Source organism: Melanerpes formicivorus, unplaced genomic scaffold (assembly GCF_026170545.1).
Source record: "Melanerpes formicivorus ecotype bairdi unplaced genomic scaffold, bMelFor1.0.p_v2 SCAF_1, whole genome shotgun sequence".
Taxonomy (NCBI): domain Eukaryota; kingdom Metazoa; phylum Chordata; class Aves; order Piciformes; family Picidae; genus Melanerpes; species Melanerpes formicivorus.
Genome location: NW_027142353.1, coordinates 52,818,569 through 52,845,251, shown reverse-complemented (window position 1 = coordinate 52,845,251; position 26,683 = coordinate 52,818,569). Strand labels below are relative to the sequence as shown.

The window sequence follows — 26,683 nt, the reverse complement described above, 5'->3', positions numbered from 1 at the left end:
TTGCAATGTGAAAAAGATCGACGTGGTGTAAATGCCCCCTACACACACACACACGCACACACGTGCACACACACACACACTGGAAGCCCTTTGTCAGCTTCACTTTTAGGGAAACAGCCTGTGGTTTGGGAAATATGGGAAACATGGGGATTTCATAGCTTGAGTTCTAGATGTATTATCCAAAAGAAGTGTAGCTTTCACTGTTGCACTGCTTGGTGTACGACATCTCAAATTCCACCTGAAAATCTACTGCAGCATCTCCCACGTTATCTCTCTTAATAGCTTTCTGCTAAAATAATAACAGAACAAGCTCCAGCTTGCCCATTAGAGAAGTATATGGAGTAGTACTGCTGCCAGACCTAGTACTTCTGTTGTGTGTCATGGAATCAGAGAATGGTAGGGGTTGGAAAGGACTTCTGCAGACCATCTAGTCCAACCCCACTGTTAACGCAGTTAAGCCTAGATCAAGTTGCACGGGAACACATCCAAGCAGGTTTTAAAAGTCTCTAGAGAAGAAGACTCTACAACCTTTGTAATAGACCCCTAGTAACATTTTATGAATATTTTAAGTGCAATTTATTCCCTTCATATTTACACTCATGAATTAATCATTACTCAGCCCATCTTCCCTTCTTTAGGCAAACACCAGTGGTTGCCACACAGTTTTAAAGTGAAAGTTGTCGAGATAAAGGTGGGTTTCATTAATGAACAGCTACTGTGATATTGTACTGCAGGCACTAGCAGCTTGGTTGGAGGTGGCATTTTACAAAGATTTCTCACATTTACCAGAATTGCATGGGCACAAATGAAAGAAGATAAAGCTCACCTCATCTGCAAATAACCCTTTGTTCATAGCAGCATCTAATATTTGCTTAATAGCTTTCATTCTAAGCCATCTACAATTGATTCATAGCTCTCTTGCTAAAACAAAGGCTTTGACGAAACGATGATGGAGAAGCTAGGCTGATTGCTCAGGATTACACAGATGAAGGACTGTCTTGTCACATACTTAATTCCATTTTTCAGTGTGAAGAGAAATCTTGACAACAACGTGTAATCTGAATCTTTGCAGCAGATACTGTGTAACAGTGATGACAGGGTGCTGGTGGTGGGATTTTACTGTGGGCTGTCCGCTCCTGTTGTAGGGAAAGAAACTGAGTAAAGGACATCAGCTGAAACTTTCAGCATCGTCACTTATGGCAAATTGGTGTCCTGCTGTCACTTAGGTGACAGAGAAAAGATTAAAAAAGTAGCAAAAGATGAGTAGAGGAGCTGCGGATTCTCCCTGTTTGTGGCCAATAGTTGTAGTTCACTCTTCCAGTGAGCCCTTGTTGTGAGCCTGCATCCTTCCTTCATTTCCAGGCAGGGTTGAGGATAGGAGATGTAGAGCTGGGACAGGGTCTACCATTCTTCCTTGAAGGCTGTTTAGGGAATTCAGGTAGTGAACAGCAACTCTTTCTCTCCCTTTTCTCCACCAGTATATAAAACACTTCTCACTTGTGGGAGTCTCCAAAGTTACAACAGGTAAATTAAAAAGTGCCTGTATTATGTGGAAGTCCTGGTGACATCAGTTCTCATACACACATCCTTTAATTTTAACACAGGAGGGAGTCATATCCTTAATCCAAGGAGCCTCAGCAATACCTTCCACTTCCTCCTCCTTCCATCTGCCTTAGGAATTTTGGAGGGAAACATAGACAGGCTTGGTACATGCTCTTCTCTCCCTAGTCCTAAGGAGTTTACAAAGAAAATGCATGGAGTTTTAACCAGTACTGGCTTTTCTGCAGTGGGAAACCTGCTCTGCCTTCATTAAAAGTCTCTTCCTTTGTCTTTAGTCTCATTGCTCCGATCATGTGCTACTACCAACATCTGTAGATGTCAGGGATTAGGATTCAAATGGCCTGAGAACTTTGTTTATATTTAACTGAGAGTAGGAGAAGCTTCTTAAGCACTCCTCAGAGCATGCATGCCTTTTACCTGTGTGTTACCACAGGAGTGTAATCTGATGTCAATATTCATGTACTTCCCAAAAAAACCCCAAAGCCCTAGGGTATTTCTTTAAAAGAAAGAATTTAGAGATGCTCTCAGGCTACAAAAAGGAGTAGAAGTTTCTTCTGCAGTAAGAGTGGCTAACATTTCACATAACCACCTGCCTTCAGGGCCCAGGAATATAAGAGAAACACCAAGTGCTTGAGGTAGGCCTGCCAGACTGTGCCAGCATGGAAGAGAAGGAAAATCTGCAGAGCCAGCAAAGCAAGCCAGGAGAGTCTCCAAGGTAGATCTACCGCTTACGCTCTCTTGAGGCCTCTGCCATTTATTAGCAGCGCTAAGAGCAATCCAACTCTTTGTTATGAGTGCAGGGGCTTTGGAGACCTTTTCCTGCAACAGAAGTACTATGGAAATCACTTGAATTACAATTTTCCAGTAGAGAAGACTCTGGTTTAATATTCCTGCACTTGTACAATACATGCACAGTTAATTAAATGTGCCCATGGTACAAAAGGTCATTATTGGTGTTGGTATGTCATAATTTTGGCTGTACTTCATGCCTCCTTAAAATAGTATGGCCCCTTCACACTCACTCACCCCTCAACCCCTTCCCCACATGCACACATCCTTTCTTGATCCTGTTAATACTTTCAGGTATCTTACAGAAAAATTGAATGGGATTTGAAAATGTACAAAATGAGCAGCTGGCCTACATCAATAACCCATGTACTAAATGCATGATTAAAAAGCTTTCATTTAAGTCATCTCTTACAGGTCTTAACTACAGGATGATTCATACAGAGGTGAATTTAATAGGATATTTCTGGTTAATCCTGCACTTCATTTTTCACATGCCAGAGATGGGCAAGCCAATTTATCTTCAAAGATCCTAATTAAGAAAAAGCAAACCAGCAAGGGTACAGGTAATTACATGTCTTTGTAACGTCAGAACCTTGCTTTTTGAAAGTGAGGGATTTAGAAACACGATATAGAGGCTTGTTTCAAAACAAAGCAACCTATTCCTTCCCCAGCCTAAGCCCAAAATCCAACCAAGTACCCAAAACCTTGAAAGACCATGGCCTGTAAGCCCTGAATGGTCCCAGTCTGTTGACATTAATCAGGCTGCTACAGAACATGTGAAGAGTCACGACTCACAACCAGGATTTGAGTTCTGCTTTCTGTTTCATTGCTTAATTTAGTGTCAGCTCAATCCTTCACATCTTGGCTCTGGACTCTGTGGCAAGGACTCTCCAGGTTTTCTGACTGCTGTGTGTTGCTGAAGCCAAGCAAAACCACAGGAAGAATTCCCACTTGTTTTTAAACAGCATTGTTTGGGTGCACAGTTTTGATTTTGGGTGCATAAGTGAGTAACATTTATAGTAAAGCTTCAAGACTTTTGTTACTTACATTTGTGCAAAGCCTGGTAATTATTTTAACAGCCACTTTCAAGGGTCTTCTCAATGGAGCTGGAATAGCCTTGCAGGAGCATGGGGGGCAGTCCAACCAAACTGTATCAGATACCCCAGGCAAAGCAGGTGCAAGACAGCCCATCTACACAGCTATGTTCTCCTCTTGTGAAACTTGTCCTTTCAGAGAGGATTCTATGTTACTCCCTTCTCCTGGGGCTGTTAGCAGATACTGTTAGCAGAGGTTGTTGGAAAGGATGTGGAAGGGACATCTGCCCTTGGCTGAGTTTGGGGTCTCCGAGGTGTCTGGGTGGTGCATGCTCACCCTTCTCTCCTCCTTACTGGACATGCAGCTGTGATGTGGCAGGGATACACATAGCAGCAGATTGGGTCTTTTAAACTATTGGATATTTTCTGGGCTCCTACAATTAATCAAACTGTGCTGCCTTCAGGCCACAACAGCTTATATAGGTTTTTTCTGCTACAAAAAGACTAGGTGGGACATGCCTCTCCCATCGGGGTCATTGGGCAGTTTGATATATGCAACGAAAATCCATTTTATTGTGCTTCTTTACCATGCTTTCCTGATTACTGTGGAAAAGGGGGATGATACACATCCTAATTTCATTACAAACCATGATCCTGCTCTCCTACTGACTCTGAAGTTTTGAAAAAGAAAATGTTTTCCCACATAAGAGATGTTTTACTTCCTGTGAATGCTGCTTGGTGGTTTGTGTCTGACAATACCTTATAAGTTAATGTGCTGTTATGACTAAAGCAGCATCCAAGTGATTTTTAGAGAGGCTGCTGTGTGTTAAGGACTAGCTTAGCTGTCCTACCACAGAGAGGTCCTCCAGGAAATTGTAATCATTTGTTATTTCATCCCATCATGCCTGCATCTACTCTTCTCTGTGGAAGGACATTACTGTCTTTTCTGCCCTTTTTCCACTCTTTCTCTTTTCTCCCAAATGGACCTTATCTCTTGTTTGGTATTTTAGAGGAGGGTTTGGGCCTTGAGCAGCCTGGTTTGTCAGGGAAAAGCTAATTTCTTCTGCACCATTCGGGCCCAGAGGCAATGGAAGGGGGGGCAGCAGACAGAAGTAGAAGTGAGTGGGGAAATAAAGGCTTGAGGGTTTGACCTAACTGGGGGAAGTTTTGAAAAGGTTTTTGGCTTAAAGAGGTTATTGTAAGCCCAGGTCATAGGACTAGGCTGAGGCTGAATGTGAATTTGGGTATTGTAATTTCTGTATATAGGTTCCATTTAAATTTACAATGTCATGTGAGAGCATCTTTATTTTTACTTCCCTTTGGGGGGGTAAAATACAATTTCTGTACGCTCTTAGACAGAAGCCTTTAAGTGTTGTTCTGACATAAAAGAGCAACAATTCTCCACTGAGGAGTGTTGACAGGGAGTGGATTTGCCATATTAAAAAAGAATCACAGAATCACTAAGGTTGGAAGAGACCTCAAAGATCATCAAGTCCAACCTGTCACCACAGACCTCATGATGAGACCATGGCACCAAGTGCCACATCCAGTCTCCTCTTGAACACCTCCAGGGATGGTGACTCCACCACCTCCCTGGGCAGCCCATTCCACTCTCTCAGTGAAGAACTTTCTAAAATTTCTGGGACCAAATGTTTGTGGGAAACAATCTGAGGAGTTTTTATGTGCAAACATGGATTTTTTGAATGTAATTTCCTTTATCAAGTGTACCTGTAATTTGAGTATCAGTGGCACCCTCCAATCCTAAAAAAGGGTTGACCTGCCTGTCATAGTATTATATCATGTCATGTCAAAATGGATGTTGCAGTCATGTTGTCCAACCTGGCAGAAACTTGCCCACTGATGCTGAAGACCAGAAGTGGATTAATGACCTTGTAATAATTTGTGTAATTTCAATCCAAGCAACCAGTACTAGTCCAGGAAATTTTTATATTGTTGCCAGTGCTCTGGGATGTATTTATTAGCGTCTTGAAATAAGAGTTTTACTCACAAAGCAAATCCGGCACCTTAAAGTACTTTCAATTCAGCAGCCTTTGATTTAAGAGCTACTAAAACATCTGTACAAAAGTAGCAGGTACCATGATGTAACATGTTGATATGGATAACATAGCTGCTGCCCAGAAAAGCCATTTCCTAGGGGAAGACTCCCTGATGCCAAGGCATGTAGCAAGATCACTGCGGGGCTGCAGTTGGACGAGGAATTTCACGCCTGGCTGTCCAGGTTGTGTTTGCTCTCTGAAGTGTAGATTTCAATCTTCTGAGTAATCAGACTGGTATCTTTCACATCTGCCAACCCAGCAAGGCATATGTCTAGAGCATTAATGGTATTATAATACCATCCTTTATATACCATCTGGATCAAGGGGACACAGTCTCCAAGCTGCGACAGGGGAAGTTTAGGCTCGAGGTGAGGAGAAAGTTCTTCACCGAGAGAGTCATTCGTCATTGGAACGGGTTGCCCAGGGAGGTGGTGGAGTCACCGTCCCTGGAGGTATTCATGAGGGGATTGGACGTGGCACTTGGTGCCATGGTCTAGTCATGAGGTCTGTGGTGACAGGTTGGACTCGATGATCTTTGAGGTCTCTTCCAACCTTGGTGATACCGTGGTATAACAACCTTCTGAACAAGCAGTGGTGTACAGTCCTTATTCTAAGCCTGGCATCAGGAATTTGGATTCTTCATTTGTTGCTCCCCCGTCATAATAACCACATTTGAAAGGACCCTTGCAATATCATCCAGTCCTACCTTCTGTAGGAAAGGGAGCCTAGATGAGATTATCTAGCACCCTGTGCAGTCACATCTTGAAAACCTCCGGCAATGGCCACTCTACCACTTCACTGGAGAGGTTGTTTCAGGGATTAATTGTTCTTACTGTAAAAGATGTCCTCTTTATGTTGAGATGAAACTTCTCTCGATGCAGCTTCTATCTGTTAACCCTTGTCTTCTAGTCTTGTGAATTTTCATACCAAGTTTCAGGAATTCCTCTGACATCATAGCTCTCAGGCTGGGCACAGAGGTCCAGTTCCTCCTGTTTGTTGCCCAATCTACACATGTACTTGGCTTTGGAAAGGGCTGGTGAGCATTCTTCACTACTCTGGTAGTTGCACTCATCCACCCGATTGCGTATGGGTATGCAGGTGTTGCAGCTGTGGACTCTGCCCTCCAAGATGCACAATTCACTAAGTAAATCAATCTGTTACTGAAGATTCTACTGCTTCTTGTAAATTGGCGGATCCCATCTCTCCCTAGTAGGTTGTGTTCATCACAGAATGTCCCATGATGATAGAAACCAAGCCCTGTCAACAACATCAGCCATAAAGCCAGATATTGATCTCTCTATGATGTGTCAATTTCTGCCTGCACTCCGACCCCTTACTGGCAACACAGAGGACAAGATCATTTGACCCTGTGTCCCTTTCACTTGGGCCTCCAGCGCGCTGAAGTCCTTCTTGAACTTACCCAGGTTTTGCTTAACTGTGTCATATGGAAAAGAAATAGAGGATAATAGTCTGCTTTTAACCAGCTGTGACATTCTTCCTGTGACCTCCCAGATCTTGGCTCCCAGCAAAGTTCCCTTAACTATATGTTAGGCCAGCAGATGGGTGCCTCAGTGCCTCTCAGTGGAGAATCACCACTACTAGCACTTGCTGCTTCCTTTTGCAGCTGTTAGTATGTGGTGCTGGTGTGGTTCCTCCTTGTGAATCTTGCTGCCAGACACCTGAGAGGTGTTTGCACACCCTGCTCATGCTGCTCCTGAGGACTGACAGTCCCTGGGGACCGATTATGTGCGATGTCACTGTTCCACTCAAGGCTCTGCCATTATAAGCCTATGGAAATCACTTCTGCATGCTCCAATGAAATGTTCTTATATTGTGCTACTTATCAGTAGTATTTATTGAAATGAAGAGAGGCTACTCATTTGAATACTGCTACTACCAGTCAGCTAAATTCAAATAGGAAGGGGGGGTGGAAATTCTGTAAAGGGATCACATTAACAAAATGCTTGATACTTTGTCAAGGAGAAAGATTGCTTTTTTTCTATAAAGGCACTCTCAGCTTTTAGGGCCCTGCCTCTTCTATGTAACCTCTGTGTGTTTCCCCATATTTTGATTTTATACATTAAGAGCTTTCATTTGTTAAAATCTATGCAATTAAATATCTGTTCCCAGCAAAATACTACAGGCCAAGTGGTTTAGATTATTTCAGTTCATAGAAATATAGTCACAGCTAAAACACTTCCTAAAACTCACTTAACTGGGTCACTGGGTCACAGCATTTATGGTTAACTGTGAAAAATAGCATATATAGCAAACTGTAAAAATTAGCTTACTGTAAAATGCCTGAATCTTGCTTGAAGTCACCTGCTAAAGGCACTGTTTTAGTAAATGTAAGATGAGGAAAGTTTTAAACAGGTCACATACAAAATTTTTGCTAATTCTCCATGGATAATGCCATTTATCACAGACACCAGTTTTGCTTGTGGGGTTTTTTTTTCCACTCCAAATGTTATAGTTTTACTTCCAGTCTTGCTTATAACTGACAAACTGGCTAAGGTGCTTTATGAGAAAAGCATCATTTAGTCAGCAGAATTTGAGAAGTCAAGTTTATTTTGGGAGCCTTAAAAGACAGTATGCCCAGTGCATGTAGAAAAAGATAGGTTTCCACTGAAACATGTTTCCTGAATGTTGCAACTCTGGACTACACAACCATTCTTACAAGATTTTAATTTTGCTATAGAGATTTTTCTGTAGGACATCTACAGTAGCCACCAAGCACAAATCTAGGCAGGAGGGGAGGGGAGGGGAGGGGAGGGGAGGGGAGGGGAGGGGAGGGGAGGGGAGGGGAGAGGAGAGGAGAGGAGAGGAGAGGAGAGGAGAGGAGAGGAGAGGAGAGGAGAGGAGAGGAGAGGAGAGGAGAGGAGAGGAGAGGAGAGGAGAGGAGAGGAGAGGAGAGGAGAGGAGAGGAGAGGAGAGGAGAGGAGAGGAGAGGAGAGGAGAGGAGAGGAGAGGAGGGGAGGGGAGGGGAGGGGAGGGGAGGGGAGGGGAGGGGAGGGGAGGGGAGGGGAGGGGAGGGGAGGGGAGGGGAGGGGAGGGGAGGGGAGGGGAGGGGAGGGGAGGGGAGGGGAGGGGAGGGGAGGGGAGGGAAGGGAAGGGAAGGGAAGGGAAGGGAAGGGAAGGGAAGGGAAGGGAAGGGAAGGGAAGGGAAGGGAAGGGAAGGGAAGGGAAGGGAAGGGAAGGGAAGGGAAGGGAAGGGAAGGGAAGGGAAGGGAAGGGAAGGTGGAGGGCAGGGAAGGGAAGGTGGAGGGCAGGGAAGGGGTGGGAATGTTCTCACTGTGAAAACTCTTGCAGTTGTAGGCATGGGCAGTGGGAAATACCATGTTTTACACATTGTTTTCTGAAAGCTGTGGGAGTGAGAACTAAGCAGTTTCCTGGACCTGAGTGATGAGCGCATCTGCGCCTCTTTCCTTGTCTGGTGGTACACAGTGACTCAACTCCAATAGGATAGATAGCTGTGCCTTCTGGGACTGATGTTCTCCAGGGATGTGGGAGAAGGAAGCTAAGATGGTGTCCCAGTCAGCCAGGCTAACCCAACATATCCTGTAAAAGATGGGCAATTTTTTTTGTCGAACAGTATGTTGTCCAGGAGGAATGATCTGAGCACAGCAAGTGGCTGCTCTGAACACCTTAGATACAGCCCTGCCTGTCTCCAAAGCACAGTGACGCGTTGGTTCCTGTTGCCACCTTGTATTCTCCAACCAAAGCACTGCTCAGCATTCATAGAAAGTTCTGCTCAGCCACTTACATCCTTCATACTCTATAATGGAGACATCTGTAGGTCTGAAACTCCTTCAGGGCTGGGATCGTGATTAAGAAAAATAGTGTGAGTTGAATTTGAATGTGAAATGAAATAGGACTTGAGTTCCTAAGCAGCTTTGAGGATCTGTGCTTGAGCTCATAAAATGCAATTAATTAGTGTCTAAGTGAAGACTCTCTAGGGTTCTTCCATCTTTGAGGTTTCATTATGACATCTCTCCTCCTTAGCCCATATTGCATGCTCTGAAGTCATCATTATGCCAAGGAAAAAAGACATTTACTAGTTCTTCAATCTAGCATAATTCCACAAAACTGCAGCACACACTACTGTGGCTTGTCAGGAAGGGGCTGCACTTAATGCTGCCAGAACTTAAGCACTGACAAGTGTCTGGGTATTGTTTAACCTCTGCTAGTCTGGTGAGCTGTGGTATCCAGTATGGACTGTTAAAGTTGAAAGAAATTCATTAATGCCCTTGGAATGTCATTAACATTTCTATCAAAGATTATATCCCTCTAAGTGTCCAAATATGGTACTCTAGTCCAGTGCTCAAGCAAATTAGAAGCAGTAATTTCAGGAAAGAGGCATTTGTTGATGATATAAATCTGTCAGTGTCAACAGATGTCATTCCTCATAGTAAGGCATGTGGCTCTAATTTGGCACTTCTTGCCATCAGGAGGAACTTCTTTCAGAGCAGATGTCACTTCTAATCCGATCTTTCATGGGTGCCTGTGCCCTGTTAAAACTGGCATGCCAGTTCAGAAGCAGGCATGGTGCCATCAAAGCAGATGGTCGTGAGCACAAGTCATGTTACGAAACTGGTGTTTCTAGAAATGTAGCTGCTGAAGTACTACCCAGGAGCACCAGAATCTTCCTACCCAGGAAAATTCCCCTGCAAGTACGTTGATAAGTGTTGTTGATGTTTTGGTGCTATTGGGCTGTCCAGGGAGGTCGTTGAGGCCCCGTCCCTGGTGGTGTTTAAGACCAGGCTGGATGAGACTCTGGCCAGCCTGATCTAGTGTGGGGTGTCCCTGCCCATGGCAGGGGGGTTGGAACTAGATGATCCTTGTGGTCCCTTCCAACCCTGAATGATACTATGATACTATGGTGTTACCTGTATCTGCTTTCTGGTTGTTCTAACTTTTGGGCAGCCACTAGTGATCCCAGGGGCCATTCCAGCAGGTGAGGGTGTTGGAGCACAGAGCTGTCCTTGGCAAAAGTACCATCAATGCTTGGTGTTACTTTGACAGCTCTGTAGCACCTGGGAGTTGTTGCAGTGTGGAGGATTACTCTGCTGGGCAGCAAGGGGAGAAGTGGCCCTTGGACCTGTATCTATTCATCCCCTAAGACAGGTTATGACTCTGCCAGATAAATATGTGTAGTAAAACTGTGCTTCTGTTTTAATTCATGTGCTTTTTGCCTAGTGCAGAGAGTAGCATTTTTCCTAAAGCACTCGTCCTAAGTCAAACATGGCTTGCATTGAAGACAAGTCTTTAGTTGCCCTCACTGGGATCAAATACAGTATTCCTTACAAATTCAGTCTTCAGTAACAGTTTGTTTCAGTAAAGGTACTGAAAATCTGGTGCTTGGAGATAGCTACTTGTGTTCTCTCCCAAAATGAACCTGCTGAGAGGAATTTAAACATATAACTGATACATAATACGTTCTTCTTAATTTGTGTGGGCAAGTAAAAATTCCAAAAGCACTATGAGTACTTGCTTGCCTTTGAGTGTACCACAGATGTTAAGAACCAGCCCCTCCTGAGACTAAGTTCTTCACAGAAAGAGTAATTGGCCAGTGGAATGAGCAGCCCGGGGAAGTGGTGGAGTCACCATCCCTGGAGGTATTCAGAAAGGATTGCATGTGGCACTTGGAGCCACGGTTTCGTTGTCATGAGGAGTTAGGTGTTGGGTAATAAGTTGGACTTGATCTCTGAGGTCTTTTCCAACCTGGTTGATTCTGTGATTGATAGTCTTCAGTAATTATACAATAAGATCAGGTTACTCTGATCTGATATAAATCATAATTCCTAGCAGAAGTTTACAGCTACTGTGTTCCTCTCTTCTCAGAGAAGCAAACATTTCCCCAGTATGTAGTCCTGCTACCTCAGCTCCTCAAGATATCACACAAGACACTTCAGCAAAGTATTCACAATGTGGGATGTTTCTTGTCATGTCACTGTGATCAGTCATACTCTGAATGAAGGTTTGAAGGGAAGATTTGGTCATGAATGACCTTTGACAATCCTGAAGTAGTGCCAAGAGATGGTCTTTTCAGAAGGTGTCTATGCAGTGATGTCTCAGGTATATTTTAAAATGTTTTCACAGTTGTCTTTGGCAAGATTCCAATTACCTCATGTTTTCCTTTCTGACAAACATTATGACTGATGAGCAAAATACTATGATATCCTCACTCTGTACCCTAGAGACATTTAATTAGCCATCTATGCAAATGAGCCCAGCCAGCCAAGCAGCTATACAATTCCCCCACAACAGGCAAAGCTACCACCAATGTGTGGTGGAATTGTATTCCATAACAAAATGCTCATTTTGCCTTGTAGAGGTGTAGCATTTCCTAAGAGCCCAAATAAAATATGTTATTTTCATTCCAAAGCATGGCACAGTCAGCAAGTTGTCTGCAACTCCCACTAACACATACAGCAATGTTACTTTGTGGTGAAATATTCATCTTGCCCGATGAGGCTTGTAGCACTTTCGTAGGAAGTAGCAGGTAACTCTGCTCAAGTAAGAAATCCATTCATCTGGATCCTAAAATGGGTATTTTAATTGATGAGGTGAAATGAATAAGTTAGTATTGATACAAGGATGTGCATCAGCAGAAGGCTGTATTTCTACCATCTATTATGCATGAAGGACACTTGAAGATGGGTCTGTGCCACGAACAACTCTGAGTTATCAAAAACCACTGAAACATGTAAAGGAAGGAGCTTCAATTCCACTTGTCATAGAGAAAACATCTCCACTTCTTTTAAAACCACTTTGATTGAGGATAAACTGAATTACTTCCTTTGCTAAGGGCAGGGAGCACTTGCTTAGCTGCAAGTCTGCCTGTACTGATGAGCCTGGAAGCCAGACTAAGCCTAGTCTTCTGATCCTTCACCATGTTCTTAACACTGTGTCTGTGGTTTGGACCTGCTGTAGTTAGCCTGAGTGGCATCAGGATTAGCCAGCCTACACCACTTGGTCAGCTTTTATTTAGTAGCATAGACACAGTCTGATAGAACAAGCCTTAACTAAACACCATATCTGCAAAGGCATCCTGTTGTCAGAAGGGTTGCCAGTGCTGCTCTGGCAGTCCAACTGCCAGTTGAGTTAGGAAAGTACAGCCTGAAGAAGTGATACTTCCCTTCATCCTGCCTCTGTGGTTTGTCTGAAGCAGCTGGAAGCACCAGGTCCAGCCACTGAGTGCAAAAGCAGTCACAGGCAGTTGGAGGTGCTTTTGCAGCTTTTCCAGCAGCTGTCAACTTTGCAGAGTTCCCACTGTCCAGGTGCCCCAACAGCTATCTGCATTGCCAGATGTGAGGGCCTAAAATTGTCCAACAGCAGATGCCATAGGAGAAAAGTGCTTGGCTTTAAGACTGGAGGGCAGGAGAAGGATGGACGTGAAGCAATTTCTTACAGATGTAAAGTGGTAGCATACAAAGGCCAATACTGATCACATGAATCATCTCATTAATCAACCTTCCTCCAAAATACATATGTTATAGGGGATTATTGCTCAAACACCTTCGTTGGAGCCAAAAAAAAAAATGTATGTGAGAAAAATTCTTTGAGATAAGCAAGCTAGGTTTAAGCATTGTGTGAATGTCAATCCTTGAGCCTTTTCTTGTTCTGGATGGGAAAATAAAAGCTGTCATCAACTTGTCCCTAATCTGTTGCATGTTTGGCCGGTTGTGTCAGGAAATACCAGGCACTAGCTCTCAGCAAAGCAAAGGAAAGAAGGTTGAGACTCTTGATCACGTCCAGAGAAGGGCAACAAGGATGGTGAGAGGCCTCGGGCACAAGCCCTATGAGGAAAGGCTGAGGGAGCTGGGGTTGTTTAGCCTGGAGAAGAGGAGGCTCGGGGAGACCCTGTTGCTGTCTACAACTACCTGAAGGGTGGTTGTAGCCAGGAGGGGGTTGGTGTCTTCTCCCAGGCAACCAGCACCAGAACAAGGGGACACAGTCTCAAGCTGTGCCAGGGGAAGTTTAGGCTTGAGGTGAGGAGGAAGTTCTTCACAGAGAGAGTTGTTAGCCATTGGAATGTGCTGCCCAGGGAGGTGATGAAGTCACCGTCCTTGGAGGTGTTCAAGAGGGAATTGGACGTGGCACTTGGTGCTGTGGTTTCATAGTCATGAGGTCTTGGATGGCAGGTTGGACTTGATGATCTTTGAGGTCTCTTCCAACCTTATTGATTCTACGATTCTATGATTCTAATCCTATCTGCTATCACAACATTGTAATGGCATGGTGACCCCTCAAGACTAACAATCACATGTGGTCACTCCTTGGTACCCCTTGGTCAGTAGCATCATTTCAGCTTGAGTTGCAGAGCTGTACATTCAAACATGTCTCTTGATAATTACACTGTGAAACATTATCTTGGAATACACTGTTGGACTTTAAAGCAGTAACCCTGCTACAGCCCTGACAGGCTGCATATCATGTAATCAATCTATAAAAATTACTTACTACTTTGTAAGTAAAAATCAGAAATGAAGAGTGGATATTTACTGAAGGATGGGCAAGTGTTCCCATTTAGTGAAAAATGTGTCCTGTGAGTTTTTGTTTTAAACATCACTTGATTGTTCAAAGTATCTTAGGTATTTTCCTTAGTAGTTCATTATGCCTGGATGTGATTTTAAGTTTCATTTTGTGCTTGAAAACTGGGCCAACAGAACTGCAGCCTAGTAAAACCCAGAGGAATAATACATCCCAATGCTTTGTGGATGAAAGAAAAAAGTCAGTCTAGCCTTATTCACAGTCATGTTTTCATACTAGCTTTCTTGCCTGTCTCTGCTGTGCCCTTGCTGTGTGAGCATGCAAAGCAGCTCAATTTGTTTGTTATTCATCAAGCTCATTGAGTTCTGTGACTGGAATGTGCTTTAGAACTGCTAAGTGGGATCACTACTGCAACAAGTAGACATAAGCTTCATTGTCATTAAACTTGGTGCTAAGTGGTGTATAAGGATCTGTAAGATGAAAAAGGCTTTCTGTTTCCAGGGTAAATGTTTGTGCTGCAGTGAGTGGTCACGATGCCAGCATGTTCCTAGTGTCTTCTGTGTGATTACAGATGAAGTGAGGAGTTAACAGCAAGCCTGCTGCCGGTGTAGTGAATGCTTGACTTGCTATGATGAGCTGGAAACTCACTACTTTTTGATAGGCTTCACATAGCAGCCCAGCCCATGAGACAGGGAGCTTCGGAAGCAGCTGCGATCATGCCCTCTTTTGGGGCCTGTTTGTCATCAAAAAAGAGAGACCCATAGGCACTATGGGTCTATTTTTCTAGAAAGGAAGCAAGATCCCCAACAGAAGAAGATCCTATTGCCCTTGAGTGCAGAGAGAGAAATCTGTGCCTGCCTGGTTCCAGAACACAGCCATTTCTATCGCTGTCTCAGATCAAGACAGGTTTTACAGTCATGTATAATATCATAACATTGTAAATACCTCCAGAGAAGAAAACACAAACAAGAAACACAAGTCATGTGGTCTTGGATGACAGGTTGGACTTGATGATCTTTGAGGTCTTTTCCAACCTTATTGATTCTGATTCTATGGTAACACATGCAAGAGAACCTTCTTGTTCTGAGTGCAAGGACCCCCTGAAGCAAGCTGCTGCAGGGCAGAGCCAGATGGTAAGCAGGACAGTGGCAGATTTGGAGACACGGTAGCTGAAGCCTTTTGGAAGCCAGAAGGATTTTGACCATGATTTTTGTAGAACATGCAGCCTGCTCTATGTTGCCAGCCCTGACTTCTGAATATCTTTACTGGCATAACAGTGTAGGGGATGAGTGGATGCAGCTGGAACTCTCCAAAGTAATTGCAAGTCTTCAAGCACCTTTTCTTCTTCCCTGTGTTTTTTTCACAAGCAGAAGAGCAGGATTCCTTGGGGCTCATAGCGAGGAGATGATAAAAGTGAGGCTGAAGGCCTTTAGCTCCAGTGAATTGTTAACAGTCTGTTAAACACTCTACTGCAAAGTCAGCAGTGCTGCTCCTCGTAGAGCACAGTCTGCAAAATTACAGAGTGTTTTATGTAGGAGAACCCAAATGAATTGCCAGGTGCTTCAAAGGCAAGAAAAACCTCCACTGATTTATATAGAAAGCAAAAATAGAGGAGTAGGGGAGAAGAGGCATAATACAACAGGGGATGTGATAACCTGGAAACTGTGCACAGCCTGTCTGGTGTTTCTGTACAATCTTTTACTGCAAATAAAGGTATTCTGGGAGAGGAGGTGCTACTGACATACCCACTGCAGATAGTAGTGGAAGGCATTGTCTCATGATGGACTGACAAGTACCATCTCATGAATAATCTTTTTGATTTTTTCATTGAGAAGTTAATTTCTCCAAGTAAGTGAAAACCTTAATTTTCCTCTTAAATCATGAGGAATATGCATTTTTTTTTCTGGAACTTTAATTTATTAATTTAATCTTTGAATGATGCTTGAAAAGTGTAATCCAGCACCATGTAGCCAGGTAGAGCTCACTTTGCCCTGCTTCTAGGGAGCGAGGCATGATCTGAGATATTGTCTCTTATGTTAAACATTGACCTTATCTCAGCAAATCCTGAATATATTCATATTGATGTCGTTTTGAGTTGACCTTGACTCAATGCCAGACACCCACCAGGATAATTTCTTACTACCCCTCCTCAAGAGGATGGGGGCAAAAAGAGATTAAAATGGTCACACATAAAGACAAGGAGTTCATTTACCAATTGTGATCACAGGCCAAACAAACTTGACTTGAAAAAAAATATTTAATATATTTCCAATTAAATTATCACAGTATCACAGTACTTTAGAGGTTGGAAGGGACCTCCAGAGATCGCTGGGTCCAACCCCCCCTGCCGAAGCAGGATCACCTAGGGTAGTCTGCACAGGAATGCATCCAGGTGGGTTTTGAATGTGTTCAAAGATGGAGACTACACAACCTCTCTGGGCAGCCTGTTCCAGTGCTCCATCACCCTCACTGTAAAGAAGTTTCTCCTCATGTTGAGGTGAAATCTTCTATGTTCAAGTTTGTATCAATTGTTCCTTGTCTTACTACTGCGCACCACCAAAAAGAAATTGCCCCCCTCCACTTGACCCCCACCTCTCAGATATTTATGGACACTGATGAGATCCCCTCTCAGTCTTCACTTCTTAAGACTAAACAGCCCCAGGTCTCCCTTCATAGGGAAGATGCTCAAGTCCGCCAGTCATCCTCATGGCTCTCTGTTGGATTCTCTTCAGCAGGTCTCTGTCTCTCTTGGACTGGGGATCTCAAAACTGGACACAGAATTCCAGGTGTGATCTCACCAGGGCAGAGATTAGTTGAATGATGAGAAACAAAGACCAAAAAAGCTAAAACAGCGTCTCCCCAACCCTTTTTCCCCAGACTCCATTTCTTCCTTCCCAACTCCTCTACCACCTCTATCCCACATCCCCACTGAGCAGTGTGGGGGGTGGGTGGCAAATAGGGGTTGTAGTGTATCTACAGCATTTCCTCGCTGCTTCCTTGTCCTTCTCACAATTTTTGCATGCTCCAGCATAGGTCTTTACCATGGGCTGTAGTCTCTCAGGATAAACCTACTCCTGTGTGGGATTCTGTCCAGGGGCCACATCTTCTTCCAGGAGCCTGCTTCTAAGAGGGTTCTCCATGGGCTGCAGCTTCCTTCAGAGCAGGTCCACTTACTCCAACACAGGGTTCTTCGTGGGCTGCAGTGTGGATGTCTTCACCACTGTTGTCCTCTCCAGAAGCTGCAGAGAAATATTTCCTTCACAAAAAGTATGGTGTGGCTGTATAGCTGGCTGTCTCCAGGCTTTTCTATTTCAGGGGACCTGATGAGGCCATGTTTGTCACCCATTCATTTCTGTAATTAGCAGACCTTATATAATGTGTTTTAGTCAGTAAAAGTGTTTGCAGTTGGTGGCACTTCAGTAGCTACAAAAGCTTTTTAAGCTTTTTCACAAGAAGTTGCGTGTCTACTCTGCACACCTTACTTCAACATGGGAAAAACTTCCAGTCAGCCAGATTTGTGAGTTCAAGCATTTCATAATAAGGGTACTGGTGAATGAGAAGCTCAACGTGAGCTCTCAGTGTGCACTTGCAGTCCAGAAAGCCAATCAGGCTGCATCAAGAGAAGTGTGGCCAGCAGGTCAAGGGGGGTGATTCTCCCCCTCTACTCAGCTCTGGTGAGACCCCACCTGGAGTACTGTGTCCAGTTCTGGAGCCCCTATTACAAGAGGCATATGGAGGTGCTGGAACGTGTCCAGAGAAGGGCCATGAGGATGATCAGAGGGCTGGAGCACCTCTCCTATGAGGACAGAGTGAGGGAGTTGGGGTTGTTCAGTCTGGAGAAGAGAAGGCTCTGAGGAGACCTAATTGTGGCCCTCCAGTACCTGAAGGGAGCCTACAAGAATGATGGGGAGGGACTGGAGGTGTTTAAGACTAGGCTGGATAAGGCTCTGGCCAGGCTGATCTAGTGTGGGGTGTCCCTGCCCATGGCAGGGGGGTTGGAACTAGATGATCCTTGTGGTCCCTTCCAACCCTAACTGATACTATGATACTATGGAAGAGTTTGCATTAAAGAGCACTTGAATGGTATTTCTCTGCAAATAGTAAGAACAGTTTCCTCTTCAGAGTTAGCCTTTCCATAACTGAAACTTCTAAGCAAAAAGATTTTCTACAAGCAGTGCTACCCAAACTGATGAGGGGGTGAGCATGTATCTGAAGCCACTTCAGCAGTGTCTTCAGGAGTATGATACAGACATACTGAGGTGGACACACAGGCTGTAACACCCTCCCAGCACCTGGTAGAGATGTCCTTGTGCACAGCTGCAGAGGAAACTGGATCAGACTGGATTTTCTGCTGATGTGACTTCACTGGAGTCAGCAGTATTTTGTCAGCAGACAATTCAGCACACAATCTTAAATATTTGTTACATGAGTGAAAAAAATCCATCTAGCTTGGATATAAAACAATGACCTGGTGTTCTGAGATGTTGTTACGTGTACAGCAGTGTGATGGTGACAAATGCTTAAGTCCTTTTCTGCTCCCGTGCGGCGTGCAGTGTGCTGTTTTGTTTAAACATTTAATGTGGCTTATCATTCGAACAGAGGTCAAATGTGTTTGTGGCACTCCATGTATGCTGCAGATAGGCCCTTTGATTCAAAACTTATATGAATGCAGCCATAAAGACGCAGCAAAACTTAAAGCTATTTTGTCAGGGCCGAAAGGTATGTTATTCCTTTATCAGAAAAGAGGATTTCCTTTTCCAACCTGCACTTTTTTTTCCCAGTGGATTTTCGGTATGAAAGTTTAAAAGAATAGATCTCCTTTACCTGAATACATTTAAGAAGCCTACACCTTAAGAATACTGGAGACTTGAACATGCCAGTTATTAAAATAATGATATCATTTTCCTGCAGGCAACACCTACACAGCATTGTATTGTTTCTTTTAAGAAGAATGGGAATAAACATTACAGCCCTCTTCTGAACTCCTGTGTATTTCTTGCCACTATCTCCACTCATTTTTTCAAACAGTGTGTTCACCCTTCTGCAAATATTCAGGTCCAGATGTGCTGTAATCTTTTGCTCCTCTTAGGCTTTCTACTCAACAGATAAAGAAGACTATCTTAACTTTGCCATATTCAGTTGTTAAGAAAAGATTGATTTCCATATATCTACAAAGAACCTAGGATGTCATTATTCACTGGATGGCAAAGGCAGGAGGAAACCAAACCCATTGGAGGTTTTGAAAGAGGTTAATATAAACTGGAAAACTTGGCAACTGAAGATTCATGATGAGAATATGATTGAAGTGTTGAAGTGGATGTGAGTTAAGGCAGGGGGTTTTGTTTGTTTTTCATCATGTTATTCCAATATCTGAGTGTGGTCTAAGGACCTGTTTATAGGAAATCCCTCCTGGGTAGGAGAATTTAATGCCTTGTACCAGTATGCCCTTCAGTCTTAGTCTCAAATCTTAGAATGAGTGGGTAGGGTGACTCCTGTAGAAGCCACAAAGCCAAAAAGAGCTTGTCCACACAGACATGTAGAAATTCCTTGGTTTCTTTGTGAGTCTTGCAGCCAGATACCTTTATGGAGCTAGATCAAAAGCAGATGTTAAGGTCCTGTTGGAGCTGGAGTTCAACAGCCACCGAGACTTAGCATTTAAGTAAGTTGCTAGGAACTTTTTATTTCTATATAACAATTTGTACTGCAGAAATTCCATGCTACTTAGAATCATAGAATCAACTCAAATAGAAATAAGAATATATCTGTGTGGATCATAATCACTGATACAAGCTCAGTCTCTATGCCAGAGTTCACATACATTTTTCATGGACTCATAATTTTGGTCTCTTACAGGTTCCAGCTTTGGAAATGAAGAGCAAACTGCTCCTAAGGCATCTGCACCTTCTAAAGATGTCCCCAAGGGAAGCAGCAAGAGCATGACCCAGGTATCAAGCAGCACAGCAACTCCACGCAAGAGCTTACTTCCAGCACCGAAAACTGCTACAGCACCTACTGGTAAGTGCTCCAACCTTGAAACACCATCTGCATCAGGCCAGGAAATACAGAAACCTTATCATGATGTTATTTTACTGCTTACTTTGTTAATTTTCATGCCATTCTTGGGCATGCTGCCAGTGTGCTGATTTGGACTCTGCTGTAGACTCTTTGACACACAATCAGGACACAGCTATAATCTCACTTTGTGAACTGTGCCTGGAATTGAAGTCATTTAGTGTCCCTAATTACACAGGCCAGAGATATAGTATGCATCCATTATTGGTTCTCACCAAACAGCTTGTTGAAAACATTGCCTTGCTTTAGATACCAAAGCATTCCATTGAGCAGGTAAATTCATTGCTAGGTATACTTGTGAGCATGAGAATACTGCTCTGTTAAGCAATTTGTGGTGTTTTCACTCAGAGAGGGAGAAGCAGGTAAGTAAATAAAGCAAAAAAAAAATCCATAACAAACCAGCCCTAGTTTTGTTTCCAAATTGTTTCCTTAGCCAATCACTCTTGCACTTTGATTCAGCTCAAATCATCCAGCAATAATTCAGAGCATCTCACAGAGGGAAGTTTACTGTTTTCTGCCAGATGTGTTCTCAGTTGAAAAACATGCATCTCTCTGCTATCTCCTGCTCATGCTTGTTTCATGCTGCCCCTTACCTAGCCTGGCACTGGGACATGGTGCTTGAACTCCAGGTTCTGCTTGGCAAGGGTGTATCTTCTTGAACAGGACTCACCACCTTTGAGAGAGTAAGGAGTAATTGATGCTGTTTGCCCTTGAGTGATACTAATGCTGTCCCTTCTGCCTGTCCACTCAGTGGGGAGAATGAGCATCCTTTATACAATCAGCACTGACAATGTAGACTTGAGTTTGGGTGTAATGGGTGAGTGAAGGCTGTTCATTGCGACTTGCAAGTAGACTCAGTAAGATTATTGAAATTATGAAATAAGTTTTAAAACCTCTATGCTAGTTGCAGATGACATCTCCTCACCCCAGGCAGTTTCAAGTGCTTTCCTACCCACTAGTAGACAATGTTTCCCTACCCTGTTCCAGCTCCTGTTTGTCCCATTGCCCTTCTGCTTAATGTGATCCCAGCACTTACCTTTCTGCAATGCCATGACCCCTGGGCATCCATCAGCCAAGATCTTGGAGTTCCCTGAAGAATCTAATTTAAAGGCATGGAAATTCCTCAGGGTCCAAGAGATACTGCTATAATCACAGCAAGCTCTTGAGACCACAATCTTTATGTGTCTTTGTGTTCATTCCTGCTTCCTCATTGCTCAGGTCATCCTTCAAGCACCTGAAGGGAAAGATATTTTAAAATAACAGTAATTTTTAAAGCCATCATTGGAGGAGCTTACTGGTGAGCCACCTGTGCCTGAATTGGTCATTGGACTTTTGCATGTGGTCACTAAGGTCAATACTGCATCTTCTAATGTGGAGAGGAAGGAAGAATGTGGTTTCCAGACTTGTATTCCTGGAAAGCACTTTATGGATCACAATGGGATGCATGAGGTGTAACAGTATTTTAGTGAGTGAAACATACTCCACTGTTTGTATGACAGTAGTGAAATATGAGTTTGGGATAAACAGTACCTGTGTTTGCTTCACAGGTCTGCCAAAGGGTTACTCCCCACATCCAGCTTTGTTTTCAGAGAGCAAGGGTACAGCCTGCCTCACCATGGCTTTCACCATAGGCTACAGGGGAATCCCTGTTCCAGTGTCTGGAGCACCTCCTCCCCCTCCTTCTTTACAGACATTGATGTCTGCAGAGTTGTTTCTCTCTGACTGCTGCTGCACAGCAATTTTTCCCTTTCTTAAATGTGTTACCACACAGGTGCTACCACTGTTGCTGATGGGCTTAGCCTGGGCTAGCAGTGGGTCCATCTTGGGGCCTGCTGACATCTGCTGTATTGGACATGGGCAGAAGCTTCTGCGGTTTGGTTAGACAACTCCAGTAGAAGCTTTCCTTTTCCACTTAGTCATATTGGCATGGTAAGCTTCAAAGGGCTGTTTCAATTTTCTGTTGAATAATTCTCCTAGCTTCTGGGCTTCTTTTGTCACAGGCAAGCAGACCTTATAATGCCTGTACAGCCTCAAGTCCTTGCCAGGTTTCAGTATTGGAGCACTGCAGTGAGGTAGAACTGTGGTGTCTGATATGCAGTCATGCTAATGTGGGCACACAAAATCTGATGTAGACAGGACTAATTGATTCAGGCTGTCACCTCTGGGTTTGCCCAGGAGAGCAGAAATTACAGCTTAATGCAAAACAATATCCATCAAGCAGCAGGTTTCTAAAAAGAGAGTTTACCATCAGATCAGGGCATAAACACAGAAGGGTAAAAGAATTACAATGCTGTCAGAAAGCTAAGTTGACTTTTAATTTGGGGTTTTAAGCTACAAACTGAAAGACTAATTTTTTGCAGTGTTTTACTGCCTTTGGAGGCAAACCTGAAAAATAAAGGGTCAGAATTCAAATCATTATGAGAAGTTCTCCAATTTTCCTCCTTCCATATAATCTTCATTTGCTCATTGTCCTGACCTTGTCTGTGTCATCGCTTAGTCTTGGTGGTTTCCTTCAGAGCAGTTGTTAATTGTCTCTGTATGACCTTCCAGAAATCATGTCTGCTCTCATGGATGCACACAAAAGGAAATTCTTCTGTGCTTTGATTTGGTCAAGCTTGTGGGTCAAAGTGTGGTTAATGTCTAGCTGTTTATGACTTAATAGGCCTATTGGAGACACAGAAACATAGGTTCTGAATTGAATTTACTTCCCTCCAGGTTATCTAGCCTGCAATGTTCAGTGCTTGTGTCTGTGGGTGCATGGATCCATGCAGAAGATCAGGCTTGCACTGGAGAAGTGTCAGTTGCACTCTTCCCATTGCAAGGCAATTTGCCTGCTTCTGCTCGTGTTCCCTTAACTTTCTCACAGATGTGAAGCTGTCAGTGTGCAAAACTGTAGGCAGGTTTCAACCTAGCAACCTACCATAGCCTTTCTGTGCTAGGGATGTGATGAGAATTGTCCACATGCTTGCTTATGCAAGCCACAACAGCAGAGAGCCAGGAGAAAAGTTACCATACATGTTAAATCCATGACAACTGGAGAAGAGTTGACATTACTGTCTCCTAGTCTAGAAATCAGGGGCTTCAGTCACCTGGCCAGCCTCCTTCCAGCAAGGCACCAGCAAAGACTGGATGCATCAGCATATGGAACCCAATTTCCACCACCTTGCTGTATTTGTAGTGTGATGTAGATAGGGAGGCTCAGTCAACTGAGGTAAAACTTGCCTGTTTTGTACTGGAAGGAAACTAAACATGTGAACTAGAGGTACCTGGCTATGTTATACTGACAGTCAGACACAGATCCTGAATAGAGACAGCTGGCAAGTTGCTAGTACACACAATAGGCAGAAGCAAAAGCAGCTACATTACTCCAGTGCTCTGGTATCAGTGTATGGCACAGAGCATCTTTTATGAAAGTAAAAAGATGGCAATCATTTAAATATCAATAATATTTCTGAGGGAGTGCAATATCACAGATTCACAGATTGCATACACAGAAACAGAGGTTTACAGGTATCAGGTGATGGAAGAATTACAGTTGTATTTCAGAGCTATGCACCATTTAAATGGTGTTTGAGTAGTAAATTAATTCATAAAGGAACATATCTACCTATAACAATGAGTGGAAAATAACGAACAGTGTGGTAATGTGAAGGTTTAATCCTCCCACCACATAAAGCACAGCTGACTCAGTCAGAGAAGTGAATGAAAAGCTGTATTTTACAAGCAGAATGAAATGCAGTGGGTATGTACAAAATATACAGTGTTTAAAATATATGTACAAAAAATATACAGGAAAGAATGTAACACAGAAAGACCCTCCCGAGGAGAATCCCCCCTCAGGTTCCCCCCAGAATCCCTCTCCACCTTCCTCCCTTTTCCCCTAGTAGTTAATTGGGTGAAAAAGGAGAAAGAGAAAGAAAAGGATGTTAAAGGAAAATCGTTAGTTCAAAGCAGTTGTTAAGAAAGTTAGTTTTCTTTTCTCATCAGTTTCAGTCCAAGGTCAGCTGCATGCAGGCTGGCTGAGAATGAAAGAAAGACTGAAGACAGACTGTAAGTTCTTCAAGCTACATTCTACTGATCTGCTAATGAAATTCATTTAGAATTATCTTTGTTTTCCTTTTTACACCTAAACCTTCAGCTAGAGAATTCTGTAGCCGTCCTTTTCTTAAAGGCACAGCCTAAAACTGTCACAAACAGAAATCACACAAAGGCTTTCCTGTGTTAGATGGTAGCTGAGAAGACCACCTGTGTTGTACATTCACATGGAGGAAAAAAAAGAAACAACAAAGGAAGGAAGAAAGTGCTTGTCAGATAAATAGGACTACAGGGAATAAAACATGTTTAATTAATGAAAATGGACTTCTGGAATTGTTGCTGTGTAGTGATTCAGATGATCAAAAAAACTCTGGCGTGGGACAATAGCAGTGGAAGATCATTGGCATGCAAATTATTTTGAAGACATGAAGTGATTGCTTCTAAACTAGTCTATGGAAAGAGCACACTTAATTAGATTTCAGGGTGTTGTACATCCCTTTTTGTGTGCTGTTAAACCCCTTTCATATTTGCACGCCTGTAAGCATATAGAAAATGAAAACAAAAAGCATGCTTGACTACAAAAAGCGAGACAGATTCTTTACTTTCGTTTAAACATAACAGTTTCTTTGAGAAATACAGTGATAACCTAGCTAATATTTACCACTTCTATTGTTGTTTCATATTTTGTTTAAAGACAGGTGAAAGCAGCTTTCCATCAGAAGCTTTGCAGCTGAAATCCACCTCTGAAAAGACATATAAGCTTCCTCTTTCCACAGATGGGGATAAAAACGTGTAATCTTTGACGCACATGGCTACTGAATTTTCTGTTTTAAATTCCTCTAAAAACAGCACATTATCAGCTTCCCACCCTCACAGGGAATTTGCTTTACTGACCTCTTAGACTGCTGTTCATCGCAGAACAATGCAGATCCTAAATCAGACCAAGATTTAGTTTTGCTATGATTTGGGCAAAACCCTTTGATTTGGCATGAAGCAGTTAGTGGAATATCTAGTGAGCCCTTCAGGATCCATAAACCACCCCCCAGCATGACACACCAGAGTAGTTAGCAATGCAAGAAGAACATATCTGTGCTGTGCAGTGGAAAGGGAGGTTCAGATAGGCAGTGACTCCTGAGCTGGTGCTGACAGATCTGGAAAGTCGCAAAGTGCAGAACCATGCAGGTGCCCCTGCTTGGACCCAGCAGCAGCACAGCACATTCATGCAGTGCTGCCATCAGTTGATTAAAACTAAATTGCTTTAGAACTAGACTATTTCCTGTCCAGGAGCATCGGTTTTGACTGCTGCAGACTTCCAGTTCTAAAAGCGGCTCACACGAATAGAGCCTAGGAGTAGCATTCTCCACATAAAATCATGCTGGTAGCCACTAAACAACACAAGTGTGGCCTGAAACCTCTTTCCTGCAATTCCTTTCTCATGCCTAGGTTCTTCTGTGACTGGTCTAGGGAAGAGTCTCTGAGTATCTCAGCTTTGTGGCAAATAATGAGGTGGGTGGAAACTGGCTAGACCATCAGGCTCAGGATGTTGTGATTAGAGGTACAAAGTCCATCTGGCAGACTTTAGCATCCATTGGTACTCCCTGAGGAAGCTCACAGATTATAGCAAATCAAGGGGTATTGGTCACTATGCTGGAGAGTAGGGCTGCAGTTGAGAGGGACTTTACCAGTGCTGTAGAATTCAGCCTGCAACAAACTCATGAAGTACAAAAAGTGAAAAGTGAGGTCTTGTCCCGTGGAGGAATAATACCATTTGAGAGGAGAGGCTGGGGCCAGCTGGCTGAAAAGCAGCTCTGCCAAGAGGACCTGTTTGGAGGTCTTACTAGACGGCAAGTTGAATCTGAGCCTACAAAGTGCCCTTGCAGCAAGAACAACTAGAGGCACACTGGCCTACATTAGCAAGATTGTGGGCTGTAGCATCTGTGGTCCTACCCCTTCATTCAGCACTTCTGTGGCCGCTCACAACTGTGCCCAGTTTGGGGAATCCCAGGATAAGAAGTGTGCCATACTGGAATGAGAGCAGCAGAGCAGCCACTAGGATGGTCAAAGGACTGAGATGTGTGACAGAGCAGGTCAGGAGGAGAGGCTGGGAGTGCTGGGTTTGTTCAGAGAAGTCAAAGGAAGATCTTATTGCAGCCTTCAGTTCTCTAGAGGGAAGATATAAAAAAAAAGCAAAGGCAGACACTTCTCAGACATTCACAATGACAGTGCAAAACACAAGTTGGAACACAGGAAATTATCATTGTTTGACCATCTGTGAAGGTGGTGCTTGTTTGATCACCTGTGAAGGTGGTCAAACACTAGAGCACATTGTTTAGGAGGTGGTGAATGCTGCATCATTAGAGACATCTGTAAGTCAGCTGGTCAAAGCACTGTGCAACCTGCTGTAGTCAGATCTACTGTGTGCAGAAGGCTTGACCAAAAGACTTCAGAGGTCCTTCTGACAAAGCTGATTGCACAATTCTATGTGCTATGAACATCTTGGACCCACAGGTGAATAAAAGTGCAGGCACTGTTTTCTTTTGTAGTGCTAAGGCCTTTTTTGCACATTCAGAGTGAGCAACTTGAGAGCGGGAACATCTAGATAAAGGGTAGGTCTGCAGTGAGGAGCTGAGTGCATGGCTCCCA

General features: G+C 43.6%; 1 protein-coding gene across 3 annotated transcripts in view; it reads left to right on the top strand.

Moving 5' to 3' along the window:
• The window catches only part of MTUS2 (microtubule associated scaffold protein 2), a 364,748-nt gene that overhangs the window by 253,875 nt on the left and 84,190 nt on the right, over positions 1 to 26,683 (top strand). For all 3 annotated transcript variants that reach the window (XM_068143299.1, XM_068143315.1, XM_068143306.1), the window contains one exon: positions 19,787 to 19,948. In XM_068143299.1, coding sequence (XP_067999400.1) covers positions 19,787 to 19,948 — 162 coding nt within the window. The remainder of the gene's footprint in view (positions 1 to 19,786; positions 19,949 to 26,683) is intronic.